Below are 15,521 nucleotides of genomic sequence, written 5' to 3' on the forward strand. Positions count from 1 at the left end.
TCATAGTAACTCATTACTTTTTGGTCTAAGTAACTGAGTTACTAACTGAGTTACTTTTTAATGAAGTAACGGTAACTAGTTACTATTTTTCAGTAACTAGCACAACACTGCCCATCACCCTACAGTCAGCTTCGCTGTTGTTCCTGAACATCCGAGCGTGATTTTGTTTTAATATTTTTATTAGGGGGGTAAGGCACAGTAGAACAGGAATAAAGAAAAGATATACAGTCTACCTCCTAGGATGTTTTTTTTTTGATTCAAGAACAGAACATTAGACAATTCACAATTCATGAAAATAATGACAAATAAATGAAAATTATTTTAAGTAATATTTAAGTATTAAAGCTACACAGTATAAATTTAAAAAAAGATGGAGAAAAAGGGGAGATAAAAAACTGAAAAAAAAACCCCCAAAGCAAAAAAAACAAAGGAAAAGTAAATAAATAGATAAAAAGGAGGAAGAAAGAGAATCCGAGAGTGATTTGCACAAAAGTTCAAATGCAGCCTGATTCCTCGAGCCCCAGGCCTGACGCACTCTATGATCTGATGGGATTCCTGCCATCTCCACATCCATGGGCCCAAGGGATGAATCTATCTGGCTTTAACGACACCAGGACCTTTTGCTGCCCTCAGGACAAACATTTTAGTGCTACAAATAGCTAAATCGTAATTTTGTTGTGTATTAGGTCATAAGAGTTAACGCACATTTCGACATATAAACCTGGGAAACGTAGCTCATCATTTATCCCAATAAGCTGGGCATTTTTTATGCATTTCTAAACGTATTGACTGAGGTTTGCATGCATGCAGGATGTTAATTGTGCTGAATGAGCCAAAGCATATATGTTACCAGTCTTGTGGGCCAAGCATAGACACTGATCCGTCGCCCAGCTACTTATCTTTCCCTCCCCCTGCATGCTATCCCCAAAATAGAGGGATTTGTTCAGGGAGGAGTTGAAAACTGCTCTATTTAAAACCACACACTGTCAGAGTCAGTGTAATGTGAGCCTCCCTGGCTCCGACTGCTGGGCCGGGGCCGTATCCCCCACCCTCACTTAATTCTCACCTCCTCATGGCGACAGGACATCCGAAGCGGCTGCTCGACCAAACTCAAATTAATAAATATTATCTGGGTATTATCTAATTATTATCTATACTTTTCTGCATTGTTGCGATACCTGCGACATCTTCCACTGGCCCTTTAACTTGCAAACTTGTAAAAGAAGACAAATAATTGCCTCTTAAATCATTTGCACGCAGAAATGAATAAATATAATAATAAAAAAAACTAGCTTTAAAAAAAAAAGAAATAAAGAAAAAAAAAGTGGCTGCAGTTATTGATTTTACATTTTTGTTTCCAAAGTTACGCGTGTAAATAGGCCGCCGATTTGGTCCTATCCTTGTTTGCAGAAGGCCGTCCATGTTGAATGATTCATGATAAAAAGACAGGATTTGAATACATGAATATGTATGGTGCAATTATGGCATCGCATGCATCAGTCATGATTTACGGCTTTATTTAGCGCTGGATCTGAGCTTCAACAGTACAGGGCCCAGAACACGTTTGCGCTGGAGTTTCTGACGGTGACACACCAGCAGCAATTAGAAACAGCTGAGTTGGAGCGAGCAAAGGACAAAATGAGAGAGGAGATCAGATCGAGAGGAAGACTGCAAAGTGGTTGAAAGTGGAGAAGAGCTCAGACATGCCAACGACATTTCTTCTCTCAGTTTGGACCATGAGCCTGCACACATTGACCCATGAGACTTGTTTAGTTGACAACCTCTTCTGTCTGAAGGCTGTTGGAGAGAAAACGTGTCACTTTTCATCAGTTTGGCCTCACGACTCACGAGCATCTGCAAACCCTGTTTCCTGTCTTAAACTGGATGCTTAGAGCAAGAAACGATGGAGATCCATGTAGCACCCTATAATGTAATCATTTCCTGAAAATGTAATAAAATTTGCACTTAACTCCATCGAAAATGTAATAAAACCCAATAATGTAATAACTTCACCAATAATGTAATAAAATATCCTGACTGATATTGTAATAACATTTTTACAGATAATCTAATACCTTATTATATTATTGGGAATTTATTACATTTATAGGTGGGTCTTTTTTTTCTTCAAAACTGATAATGTAATACTTGACAGATAATGTAATGTTTTCTGGAATAATATATGTTCATTTTCAGTGCAGAGTTCTACATTTTGTGTTTTAAGAATCTAAGAATGTTAAATACGCTGGATTTGAAACACCAGAATGACTATTGGGTTAAATTGCAGACTTTGAGTACCATGTAATAAATTCCCAATAATGTAATAAGGTATTAGATTATTGGTAACAATGTTATTACAATATCAGTCAGGATATTTTATTACATTATTGGTGAAATTATTATATTATTGGATTTTATTACATTTTCGATTGAGTTAAGTGCAAATTTTATTACATTTTCAGGAAATTATTACATTATAGGAAATGATTACATTATAGGGTGCTACAATCCCTGCAGACAAAAGTCAATGATCTGGGTGAGAAGAAAACAGGAAAAATAGAAGAGATGTTGGAAAGGGGGTTGTTAGGTAAAGGGACGAAAGCAAGTGCACTCGGTCGGCCCATTCATCACGCACATCTGAAACTCTCCTGCAGGATTCATTTTCCTCTCGGAGTTGATTGCAGTTGCCAAATTCATCCCAAGCTGCTTCCATGTAAGGGCCGTCTAAAGTGGGAAATCACTTTCCAAGATACAGTTACCCAAGGCCACTGGGGTGTGTGTGTGTGTGCTTTTCCTAATACACATGTGTGTGTGGACTCGGATGTGTGTGTGTGTGTGTGTGTGTGTGTGTGTGTGTGTGTGTGGGATTAATTCAAAGCGTTAATTAATGAACACAAATGATGGTTTGAACTGAACGTGCACGACAACATGGCCACAAGCAAAAACCAGTCTCCCCGAGTGCAGGAGGGGAAACGTTGGTGGTCTTTTCCAGCTGCAGGTCCTGCACTGCAAAAACTCAAAGTCTTACCAGGAATATTTGTCTTATTTCTAGTTAAAATGTCTCATTTTTAGTCAAAAAATCTCATTACACTTAAAACAAGAGTCATCACCAAAAAAATTGACTTGTTATTTGACAATTTTTACCTGTTTCAAGTAAATTTTCACTTGAAATAAGTAGAAAAATCTGCCAGTGGGACAAGATTTATCTTCTCATTACAAGCAAAAAAATCTTGTTCTACTGGCAGATTTTTCTACTTATTTCAAGTGAAAATCTACTTGAAACAGGTGAAAAATTGTTGTTTTTTTTTCAGTGATGAGTCTTGTTTTAAGTGTAATAAGATTTTTTTGACTAAAAATGAGACATTTTAACTAGAAATAAGAGAAATATTCTTGTTAAGATTTTGAGTTTTTGCAGTGTGTACAGCAGCTCTCACTGCTGAACCCATTCAGAACCTGGCGGTTCTAGCACGCTGAAGTCCAGAACCTCGCCGCAGCTTCTGTGAATGGACTTGTGCTTTCACGGACTCTCCACGTCTGCATGAGAGTCTGAAACAAACCGACTGTCTCCTGAACTGTGTCTCTGTCCGGCCTGCAGGCTGCCAGTCTCTCGCTCTGGAGTTTTTTCTTCTGCTTAAAATTGAGAAGAGCTGAATAAACATTTCTGACTAAAAGATTGACCTCTTGCACTCAGATGAATATATTTTGTAATTTACTTTATGTGCAAAGTTTTCTCAATTTGAAATGGGTCTGAGTCAGGACTTCAACCAGGTCCTTCCAAGTCTTGATTATTTTATTTTTCAATTACTGTGATGTTATTTGCTGCAGATTTGTATCGTACCATCTTAGATCCTTTAATGAATAAGAGTGTACAAAAATCATCAGCCCTTAATGACCCGATCATCCGCAGACGTGCAGACCTTCACACAAGCAGGTTTGTGGCAGTTTGTTAGTCTGCAGCATTCAGGTGTGTGTTAACACAATACCAGTAGGTAAAGACATACAGGACTGTCTCAGGAAATTAGAATATTGTGATAAAGTTCTTTATTTTCTGTAATGTAATAAAAAAAACAAAAATGTCATACATTCTGGATTAATTACAAATCAACTGAAATATTGCAAGCCTTTATTTATTTTTTAATATTGCTGATTATGGTTTAGTTTAAGATTAAGATTCCCAGAATATTGTAATTTTTTGAGATAGGATATTTGAGTTTTCTTAAGCTGTAAGCCATGATCAGCAATATTAAAATAATAAAAGGCTTGCAATATTTCAGTTGATTTGTAATGAATCCAGAATGTATGACATTTTTGTTTTTGTAATTGCATTACAGAAAATAAAGAACTTTATCACAATATTCTAATTTTCTGAGACAGTCCTGTAAGCAATGGATGTAGAAAAATAATTTGTTGGCACACATGGATCTGGAAAAATGTTAAAAAACCATTTCTAAACAATGTGGAGTTCAATTTTCTACAGGGAGAAAGATTATTGACAAGTTTAAAACATTCATGACATTTATTAATCTTTAAAAGGAGTCCCTGAAAAGCTACTCCAAGCACCGGCCGTCTGTGGACTGTTTAGATAATACAAAAAAAAAGAGCTAATAATTTCTTTCTATCAAAAAACAGGGTCACTCATAGGGGGTACTTAGGATTGTCCACATGTTTTTTTTTAAACATTTGATTTGAATGTTTCTTAAATAAATGAATGATACATGCAAACGTCCTGAGTCCTGAGTAATTTCTGTTGCCCTGCAGGAGATAGAATGTCATTTCCAATGAGCTTGCTTTCATACCAATTAAACGGCGGGTGTACTAATGTCGCTGACGTGTGGCTCGCCGTTTGTTTCAGCTCTGCTGCGTGTGGAAATCAGCACCTTAACCACTGAAGCAGCTTGAGGTGATTAAAGGTGTAGTCGTCATCTGGGGTCAAGTAGGAGGTTGCAGGTTGTAGATCCATTTCCATCAGTCTGTCCACACCCTCAAACCTGAAATAGCCGCACCGCTATAGACGCAGGCGGTGACCCCCAAACTGGGAGAGAGTGGCTCCAAGCAGATTCCCAGTAAAGCATCTGTTACTTCAGCTGTGCACAGACATTGATTAGTGAAGCCCTAAAGGATGCAGCCTGCACGCTGGAGACGGCAACATCATTTTATTTTATTACAGCAGAGAAGTTACCGCGGCTCGTCGAGCAACATTGACGGGTTACACTTCTGTCTGATGCTCAACTTCCTCTGGTGGAGGTTAACAATAAAAAAAGGCTTAAAAAAAAGCACTAAAAGGGAAAGAAGTAGATGCTGGCCTTACTGAAACAGAGATAAAAATATAATTCTTTTCATATTTGACATAAAAGTAAAACAAATGAAATGTCAGAACAGCAGACAAAGTGCTTTGTTGCTCGGTCGCCCTGAGTGAAGTGTGTTTGTGTGCAGTTTTAACTCATTATCTCAATATATCAAGACACGTTGTGTTCAGTCCAGAACCCTGGCTTGTTATTGATCACATTTACAGGTGCAGACCCGGGTTAGATGATGTTCTGGGTCCAGGTGGGGTTGCAGGATCTCAGTGCCCTGAAATAACAGAAAACATGTTCTGTTTGTGCTTTTTCCAGGTTGATCCTGGACTTGAATCAGGTTGGAGACAGGGGAGAAAGATCTGGAAGAAAAGAAAAAAAAAGATCATTATGATCTCCAAAATAGAGAGTGATTTGAGATGCTGCAGCCGTCCCATCCCAGTTATCAGTGATCGGGCCTGGACGTGGTCGTGGAGCGACCGGTACCTTTGATGAGCGGAGCGGGCCGGACGGTCTTGATGGCGTCACTCTGAGACAGAGCCTCCGTCAGCCAGGAGAGGGCGCTGCAGCAATACTCCAGCTGGGGGGGAGACGGGGGAGACGGGTGAGTGGACAGATGCAGACAGCTGCAGGGAAACCACACACACACACACACACACACACACACACACACACACACACACACACACACACACACACACACACACACACACACACACACACACACACACACACACACACACACACACAGGGAAAATACCTTTCCCCACTTACAATCGTGTACATAAATTTGTACCACCCATTAATCCTGCAGGTCATTTTCTTTTATTTATCTCCTGGACTGAATTTAATTCACCTACTCGCCATCTGTTTGTCCACTATGGTATTCTTCAACTTAAATAATATAATTACTTCTATAATGCTTGTACAATATATCAGGTTGGTCTAAGGTTTGAATCCCAGATTAACTCAACTCATCCCAATCTATCAAACTAGACATAATCACCTTATTATAGGGAAAAAACGTAAACTTGTGGGAACAAGTTTGAGTGTTGTGTGTCGGGGAAACAGATCTGGAACGAGTTGAATGATGAGCCTTAAAAAGTCACAGTCCATATCCATATTTAAACGCCAGTTAATTAAACAATTGTTAAGCTCATATATATAAATGTACACTTTGGGATCACAATATGTTTCATGTTAAGTGTTTGTAATGTGATATGTTGTATGTAAGTGGTAGTCTAGTACAATGTGCATGTTGTATTGTTTTGTGTGTATTAAAGGAGCTTGAGGCAGGATTGAGGCAGGATTTATGAAAAAAAATTGTATACGTTTTAAGTTTTCTAGTAATAATGTCAGATGAAGCGTTCCAAACCAAAAAGAATGAGTCCTCTAGTGTATCTCTCCTTTGCCTTGAACAGGCTGTTGCTGCAAAATGTGCTACAATTCTGGGCCCGAATTTCCGGCGCTGGGCTGTGGATGTGACGTCACATGACGCTGCATGCACGTTCTCCCCGTTCTCCCGTGCCGGCTTCACTGTTGGCTGCAGTACCCCCAACGGCCGTCATGGTGAAGGGTGGCGCTAGAGAGTCTCATTTCTTAAAAGGAGCCTCAAGCTCGTTTAAGTACAAGTGCATGTATGTATTCCTGTCTACTGTATTTATGTTCATTGGCTCCTACCATAAGCTTTTGATTCTCCAGGAGAACAATTCACATGTGTGAGTGTGAATAAATCAAATAAAAAAATGGCCACATGTAGGACTCTGACCTGCGTCTCCAGCAGCTGCAGGCGTCGGTCGTGGTCTCGGATCTCCCCCATCTGCTTCAGAACGCTGTCCACCCTGCAGGAGGAAACGCCGGTACCGTCTCAGTCTCAGAGCTTCCATGTCACACAGAACCATCATGTTCACAGACACAGCCACCGGGCCTCCGGGGGTTCAAGTCGCTGTTCCCTTTCCACGTCTGTATTTCTGTCCAGAGCTGTCCTAGGAGCAGCAGTTCTGGTTCTGGTTGGTTCTGGATCCTCTACTGAAGCTACTGACTGACCCTTTCCGTCTGAATCCTGGGGAGACTGTTTGAGTTTTGGTGCTGCAGTGGGATTTCCCACTGACCCGACAACAGCCATCAGCAGAGACAGCAGCGCCACAGTGCACGTTACACTGCAAAAACTCAAAATCTTACCAGGAATATTGGTCTTGTTTCTAGTTAAAATGTCTCATTTTTTTGTCAAAAAATCTCATTACACTTAAAACAAGACTCATTACCAGAAAAATAACTTGTTATTTGACAATTTTCACCTGTTTCAAGTAGATTTTCACTTGAAATAAGTAGAAAAATCTGCCAGTGGGACAAGATTTATCTTCTCATTACAAACAAAAAAATCTTGTTCCACTGGCAGATTTTTCTACTTATTTTAAGTGAAAATCTACTTGAAACCGGTGAAAATTGTCAGATAACAAATTATTTTTCTGGTAATGACTCTTGTTTTAAGTGTAATGAGATTTGTTGAGACATGAGACATTTTAACTAGAAATAAGACTATTCTCTGCTCTGTTTCGAGGGTTTTCCCCTGGGTGATTGTCTTCTCACCGACTGGGCCGGGGTTCTACCCGGTTCTGCTCCTTCACACCCGCTACATTTCAAACCAGCATATTTACTTGACAACTTTGGGACAGTAAACAATGGCAAGGAAACCTGCTCCGTGGTGGCCCACACGGCTCTGGGCCCGGTGGCCCACGCGGCTCCGGGCCCGGTGGCCCACACGGCTCTGGACCCGGTGGCCAACAGCCACATCCAGAGCGGGCTTGACGGGGCGATGTGTCCCGGGCCGCCCTACCATGAAGGCCCCACCCACAGTCAGTACGTTTACATGCAGCACTTCAATCGGTTTTCTGATCGTATAAGCAGTACTGGAGTTGAGGAGGTATGAGGGGGGATGGCATCCCCCCCCTGAAATAAAAATGGTCCAAATCATCCCCCTGTAAAACTTCCATCCCCCCTTTCCATCCCTTATGTCATTTCATCAATGAATGTGGTTTTACTGCTATTTCAACATTTAGAGTCATCACCAGAAAAATAACACCAGAAAAATAACTTATTTGACAATTTTCACCTGTTTCAAGTAAATTTTCACTTGAAATAAGTAGAAAAATCTGCCAGTGGAACAAGATGTATCTTCTTATTACAAGCAAACATCGGATATTGTAGTCTGAGCAGCTGGAGAATTTCCTCTGGGGCATTCACCCGGAGGTGAAAGGAGACGGCGCGTGTTAAATAGTTGTTTAAACACCTTTAAAAAGATTGCGAAAGAGATGGCAGAATCTTCATCAGGAACCGGAGCAGATCAAAATAAAGCGGGAAAATATATTGAAGGCGTAACATTGGCGCCAAACAAAACAACCGTCAACCGGAAGTGGCTCTTTGTTGAAATGGTTAGCATGGTTACCATGGTTACAGCGCCACATAGCGTCACGGAGTCAGCCATGCTCTGGACATTTATCTGATTCTCTGAACAGCATGTAAACTCAGACAAGTGATTGGGTCTCCTGGATGTTTATCTGATACCATCAGAAATCCTATTTCTTTGCTGCGTGTAAACTGATTGAGGTGGTACTGAACCGGACTGAGACCGGGGCCAGTCAAAAATTGTGACTGTGTTTCCATGCATCAATAACCCTTTTAAAACCCGAATATTGGCAATAACCCAAATTTGCACGGCCATGTAAACACCAATAACCCCTTTGAATAACCCGAATTTGCTCATATTCAGGTTTTTAAAAACCCAAATATGAGCCCTGGGTTACTCTTTTTAAAACCTGAATATTGGGTCATGTAAACGCCAAACGGAATATCCCCATCAAACGGAACAGGAATTTGTTTTCTGCGCATGTTCTGTTCACAAGGAATCCTGGTCTTTTGAGTCCAGGAAGTTCTTATAAACACGGAGAAACACAAGACCAGGAGGAGACTAATCACTTCATAAATGTAATGAAGGATATGAACATTTCTGCATTTGTAGACGGTAGAAAGTACCGGGATAGAAGATTTACAAGAAGGTGAGAGAAAAGTTGCACGAAGCAGCATTTGTTTTGAATTTGGATACAGGAAGAAGAAGCAGAAATGACGGTAATTGCGTCATGACGTTCTCCACACGTCGCTGGTTTGATCCAGATATCACAAATGATTAATTACCATGTAAACGGAATATTTTGAATGTTTCAGTAACCGGAATATTAGCAATAACCTGAATTTTGACTGCATGTAAATGTAGTCTGTGTAATGGAAAAGTGTTGTGTTGAAGTGAGACTCTCTGCCCGCGTAACCACCTCCATATGGCCTCGGCACTGTTGCCAGGCGCCAGACGCAACATCCCTGATGATTTATGATGACTTCTCTCTGCCACACCTTCCACTTCCAGCAGCTTTTGAGTCGTTGTTTATTTCAGTTCAGCAACGACAGAATGAGTGTTAAGTTCTCTGTTTTCCAGCCGGTGGGGCTGACAGATCATAGACCTTTTCAGAAAAGCAGAGGCAACTTACTTCACAGATGTACGTTTGAGTCGCTCACTGTCGCTTTCCCTCTGCCGTTTGTTCTGAGCTGAGAGCAGGTTTTCCTTCTGGATGGCCTCCCACGTGTTGAGCCGGCTGGCCTTCCTGCCGCGCAGCTCCAGAGCTGCAGACAGAACATGGTAAATGATGCCACATCACTGGAGAGGCTCTACAGCAGGGGTATCAACTAGATTAGGCAGGGGGCCGCACTGCGTTCCCTCACAAAGCACGCAGGTGGAAAATTTGGGGGTTTCCAAAATGTATTTTGCACTCAAAGACGAAGATTTTTGTATATATACAGGACTGTCTCAGAAAATTTGAATATTGTGATTTTCTGTAATGCAATTACAAAAACAAAAAATGTCATACATTCTGGATTCATTACAAATTAACTGAAATATTGCAAGCCTTTTATTATTTTAATATTGCTGATCATGGCTTACAGCTTAAGAAAACTCAAATATCCTATCTCAAAAAATTAGAATATTCTGGAAATCTTAATCTTAAACTGTAAACCATAATCAGCAATATTAAAATAATAAAAGGCTTGCAATATTTCAGTTGATTTGTAATGAATCCAGAATGTATAACATTTTTGTTTTTTTAATTGCATTACAGAAAATAAAGAACTTTATCACAATATTCTAATTTTCTGAGACAGTCCTGTAATACATTTGTGCACAGGAATGAGCAGGAGAATATATCTGTCTAGTTTATGTATGAATTATGTATTAATCGTCTCCATATTTAGTCATTGTGAATGTTAAATATAATATTCAGATAAAGAAATATTATTTTAAATGCAAGTTCATTTTGAAACCATGCATTGTTTCCTAGAAGCCTAATGAAGTAAACAAGTCCTCTATAAACGGAGGTTAATAACAAATAATGTGACAAACATTATCACTGGCAAAAAATCTGAATTAGTAAAAAACATCTGTAACAGAGATTAACATGTACAAACACTGAATGAATCATTAACCAACTGAAAAAGCTACCAAGCATCTGAAACTTTTATTAATTAACAAAATGCGATATGTAAACCATGTTAGTTTCGCTTACTTCCACTGCCGCTGGCCGGAAGTGACATGAAATGCGACGATATATAAAACAATTTAATATATATTAAAAACATTAATAACTAGGTATGAAATATGACCAGGGGCCATAAAAGCTCCTGGCGGGCCGCAAGTGGCCCGCGGGCCGCCAGTTGAATATCCCTGCTCTACAAGGGCTTTACAGGAGACTCACCGAAGTGCTGGCTCTTCACAGAGGGAATGCGACGGATGTATCTCTTGATGAAGAGGTTGAGGTGTGAGATGATGATGAAGGGCGGCGCCAGGCAGGGCCTGGAGTGGTACTCCACGATCAGGTTGTACCGCTGGAACTTCCAGTACGTGTCACTGTGCTCCTGGACTTTAGAGAAGGTGTAGCTGCAGAGGAAACAACACAACAGGGTAAAAGTCCTTCCACGACCGAGACCTGGGGTGCAGGCAGTACTGGAGTTGTAAAAAAGAATCAGGGGGGATGGTGGATTTTATCATATGGGGACAGATAATTTGTGCTGATTACAAATAATATAATATATTACAAATAATAGCAGTGACCAAAACACCTGCAGAAATACTGCAGGAATGACATAGCAGCAGTTAAATGCAGCCTTCTGTAAGCTTTAAATATCCACTGGGCTTACATCAAATACATCAAAACACAACAATAAAAAACACTTTTCTGAACTTATCAATATGACTCTGTCCTTCACAGGATAAGTAAAATGGATCACTGCAAAAACTCACAATCTTAACAAGAATATTTGTCTTATTTCTAGTTAAAATGTCTCATTTTAGTAAAAAAATCTCATTACACTTAAAACAAGACTCATCACTGGAAAAAACAACAATTTTCACCTGTTTCAAGTAGATTTTCACTTAAAATAAGTAGAAAAATCTGCCAGTGGAACAAGATTTTTTTGCTTGTATTAAGAAGATAAATCTTGTTCCACTGGCAGATTTTTCTACTTATTTCAAGTGAAAATTTACTTGAAACAGGTGAAAATTGTCAAATAAGTTATTTTTCTGGTGTTATTTTTCTGGTGATGACTCTAAATGTTGAAATAGCAGTAAAACCACATTCATTGATGAAATGACATAAGGGATGGAAAGGGGGGGTGGCAGTTTTACAGGGGGGATGATTTGGACCATTTTTATTTTGGGGGGGGATGCCATACCCCCTTATCCCCCCTCAACTTGAGTATTGGGTGCAGGTAAGGGTGAAGAGCAGCGCACCTGAACATGGCGATGAGCAGGTTGACCAGTACGATGTTGGTGAACAGCAGGTAGATCACCAGCAGGATGACGACCAGCCAGTTAGCGTAGGAGTTCAGACACGGTTCCGCCCCGGCCTCTATCTCCGTAGTGTTGTACGTGCAGTTGATGTTCTCCATTTTATCAACTAGAGGGACCACATTGAAGACATGTTCAAACAACCTGATATCAGGGTCCAGTTGTCTGAGTTACTGATTAAAGCTGACCTGACTGTACACTGGTTTTGGAGAGGTGGGGGGGGGGATACTCACCGTCCATCTCATGAATGGGGATTTGCCCAAAAATGTGCAGGTACGGTCTGTAGAAGACTCTGCGGAAGATCCAGTTAGGACGGGAGTCGTAGGAGTAGAGCAGCGCCTGGTTGGCCACTCCGTAGGCCATGAGCCAGACGGCCAGGAAGAAGAGGAAGAAGAAGACGTCCTTCACCTGAGGGCAGGAACCACGGATGAGCGACGGATGATGCTGGAGGTTTGACCATGTTTGGGGCTTGCATTTGGGGTTAACTCCCACATGTAACCACAAGGGGGCTCCACTTTCCTGGAGGATCAGCTTAGCGCAGCTCTCTTTTGTAGTTAAAATTTGTCAAATGCGCAAATGCATCAACTCTGATGTGAGGCAAAAATGATTATGTTCTGACATTCTTAAGTGACTGACGCTTCTGTGTCACACTGCATTTCATTTTCTTGCATCTGCTTGTCTTGTGAGCTCTGTGTCTTTACCATTTTGCCGACAATGATGATCTTGGGCCCAAGTTGTTTGTGGACAGCAAAGATGTGGATCAGACGGAGAGTAAAGACCATAAAATCGATGGCCATCACAGCTCGACCAAAGTTATACGATGAGGGAAACATTCTGGAGAAGAAAAGCAGACAGTGTTGAGCCGATGTTCCCATGTCATACCGGGTGTGTACTGCTCATATAGGGTGTGTACTGCTCATATATATATGTATATATATATATATATATATATATATAAATATATATATATATATATGGTGTGTACTCACCTGCAGCACAGAGCCAAAATGAAGAGGAGAATGGCCGTGAGGTCACACTTGTTCCAGATATCCTGGATGTAGTTTTTCATCCTCTGGAGCAAAAATAAACTGCCCACAAAGAAGGTCTGTGAACACAGGGAGGGTGGAAGGAGATCGCAAAGAAACATGACTCTCAGGTTATTTGTTAAAAGACACCATCTCTTCACAATAATGTGATACCAGAAGGATGTAAAAGCTTACATAGACATAAAGGCCCACCACATGTTCCAAAAATGAAGATGCTAGGTGAATTTATAGCTTGTAAGTAAGTGAATGAAAAAAATAATGATGTTATTTCAAACAGATGATTTCAACAGGACATTGTTATGATCAATTGGTTTCAAATCAGTAGCCCTGAAAAAGTCTTTAAGGAGCCATGGTGGAGAGAAGATCTCCACTTCCCAAAACCAAAGTTACTCAGAGAAATATTGGTAGGGATTTTCACATTTGTCTACTGAGCAGAATGTCATTAAACATTTCCGGGAATCTGGAAGAAATTCAGTTGGTAAAGAACAAGGAGGCAGATCTTAGATGATCTCTGATCCCTCAGAACTATCATTTATGAACAATTGATATAATCACATGGACAATGGTTACCATGGAAACGTGTGTCATCACTACAATACAGACGTATATTCACTAATCACTTTACTGAGAAAAAAGTTAAAAAAAATCACATTGTCCAAAGGAGGCATCTCTGAATTCTGAGGCATCTGGGATGGCCCATCACCATGGAAACATGGACTGTACTAACTGAGGAGTACCACAAGGCTCTGTATGGGAGCTTCTGCTTCTTCAATTCCTAATGCTCCCATTCAGGGTCATCTTTTGTTAATTAAAGCAAAGTAAGTCTACATGCAGTGGGATAGATGTTTCCAGTCCACATTGCAGATGTTTTGATGGTTTATGTTCTGGGGTTGTATCAGTGTCCTAAGCTCATTTCCACTTCCGTCATGGCAGCATTAACGTAGAAAAACACAGTGAGACTTCAGAGAAGCATCCGCTGCCTTTAAGACCTCATCTGGTCCTACAGATGTCCATGCTTCATTCAGCAAGACAATGCCAAACTACGTTCTGGCCACATTACAAAGACATGAAGAGCAACAAAGTCCAGAAAAAAAGCCCCGTCAGATCACGCTTCCACATAGATAAATGTTGATGTGTATGTGGAAGCGTGATCTGACGGGGTATTTTCATCTGTCAAATCATCCTACCTGCATTTATCTACAGTATGTTGAAGCGTGATTTGACAGGTTTTTTTCTTCCGCCGAAGCGTCGTACACATAGATCTATGTGGAAACACATTCTGACTTCCTGCTGTTAATTCGTCTATTTGCATGAAAAAGCCTTTGAAAAAAAAGAAACGAAGATAAAAGAAACAGGGATCGTATGGTAGTATTTTCTGCTGAGGTAGGACAACTCGGCAGAACACCGGCTCGACACGTTTCATTCATCCTGACGCACAGCAGAAACAGGCTGCAGGAAGCCGCTGCACATGCTCAGCAGGCTCATTTATATGTAAGTACAGTCATAAAGTAGTTTCCATTGCCCATTCTTGGTAAAAAGTGGGCGTGTAGAGGGCGGGGTATGAGGCAAATTCACCTGCACAACCTCCCAGCTGGACTGTGATTTATAAAGAGAACATTGCGTGCAGATGTGCGTGCACACGGTTTTATAAATCAGGATTTTTTTTGGCGCACACCATTTTCGGCTTTTGGGCACACGTGCACTTTTAGTATGAATCCTACGCACTCTTTTAGAAATGAGGCCCCAGGTCTGGGACCAGTCTGCTGGCAGTCTTGGCTTGTTCAGTAGAGAAGGTTGGAAAACAAATATATGCATCATAGGTTTTAGGAAACGGTTGTTTCAGTCAGTAAACCACGTGTGCACGAGCAACAACCAACCTGCCGAATCTCCTCAAGGACTAAGGTGAAAACCCAAAAGTACAGCACAAACTCCAGAGAGGTGGGGCCGTCGGGGGGCGGGGGCTTGAAGTCCACCAGCAGAACATAGGCAAACAGGCACAGGAAGAGGAAGTACATCAGCACATTGCCCAGGAAGGAGGTGACGGGGGCAAACCAGAATTGTCGCCACCGTGACACGATAAACGGTCTCTTGGAGTTGGGCTGCGAAGAGCCTGGATTAGAACAGAGAGAAAGAAGGGAATGAGTCAACCATGATTTTTCTGGTCTATGCTGAAGGCTTAAAATGTAAACGTTGTTCTGAACAAACCTTCAATGCTTTCCTTCAGAGCCCTCAGCTCCTCTGCGTCCTCCTCACTCCAATCACAAACACAGAATCACAATGTTTTGTTAAAAG

General features: G+C 40.9%; 1 protein-coding gene across 1 annotated transcript in view; it reads right to left on the reverse strand.

The window, feature by feature from the left end:
• Nucleotides 1-4,517: 4,517 nt before the first annotated feature.
• Nucleotides 4,518-15,521, reverse strand: part of trpm4a (transient receptor potential cation channel, subfamily M, member 4a) — a 66,038-nt gene continuing 55,034 nt past the window's right edge. Inside the window, exons 18-28 of the mRNA XM_061712867.1 lie at nucleotides 15,435-15,481; nucleotides 15,107-15,339; nucleotides 13,173-13,288; nucleotides 12,885-13,017; nucleotides 12,417-12,591; nucleotides 12,127-12,292; nucleotides 11,093-11,274; nucleotides 9,833-9,965; nucleotides 7,063-7,135; nucleotides 5,781-5,874; nucleotides 4,518-5,656 (exon numbers count right to left, since the gene is read on the reverse strand). Of these exons, the coding sequence (XP_061568851.1) occupies nucleotides 5,631-5,656; nucleotides 5,781-5,874; nucleotides 7,063-7,135; nucleotides 9,833-9,965; nucleotides 11,093-11,274; nucleotides 12,127-12,292; nucleotides 12,417-12,591; nucleotides 12,885-13,017; nucleotides 13,173-13,288; nucleotides 15,107-15,339; nucleotides 15,435-15,481 (1,378 nt within the window). The 3' untranslated portion in view covers nucleotides 4,518-5,630. The remainder of the gene's footprint in view (nucleotides 5,657-5,780; nucleotides 5,875-7,062; nucleotides 7,136-9,832; nucleotides 9,966-11,092; nucleotides 11,275-12,126; nucleotides 12,293-12,416; nucleotides 12,592-12,884; nucleotides 13,018-13,172; nucleotides 13,289-15,106; nucleotides 15,340-15,434; nucleotides 15,482-15,521) is intronic.

The sequence above is a fragment of the Cololabis saira genome, chromosome 21 (assembly GCF_033807715.1).
Source record: "Cololabis saira isolate AMF1-May2022 chromosome 21, fColSai1.1, whole genome shotgun sequence".
Classification (NCBI taxonomy): Eukaryota; Metazoa; Chordata; class Actinopteri; order Beloniformes; family Belonidae; genus Cololabis; species Cololabis saira.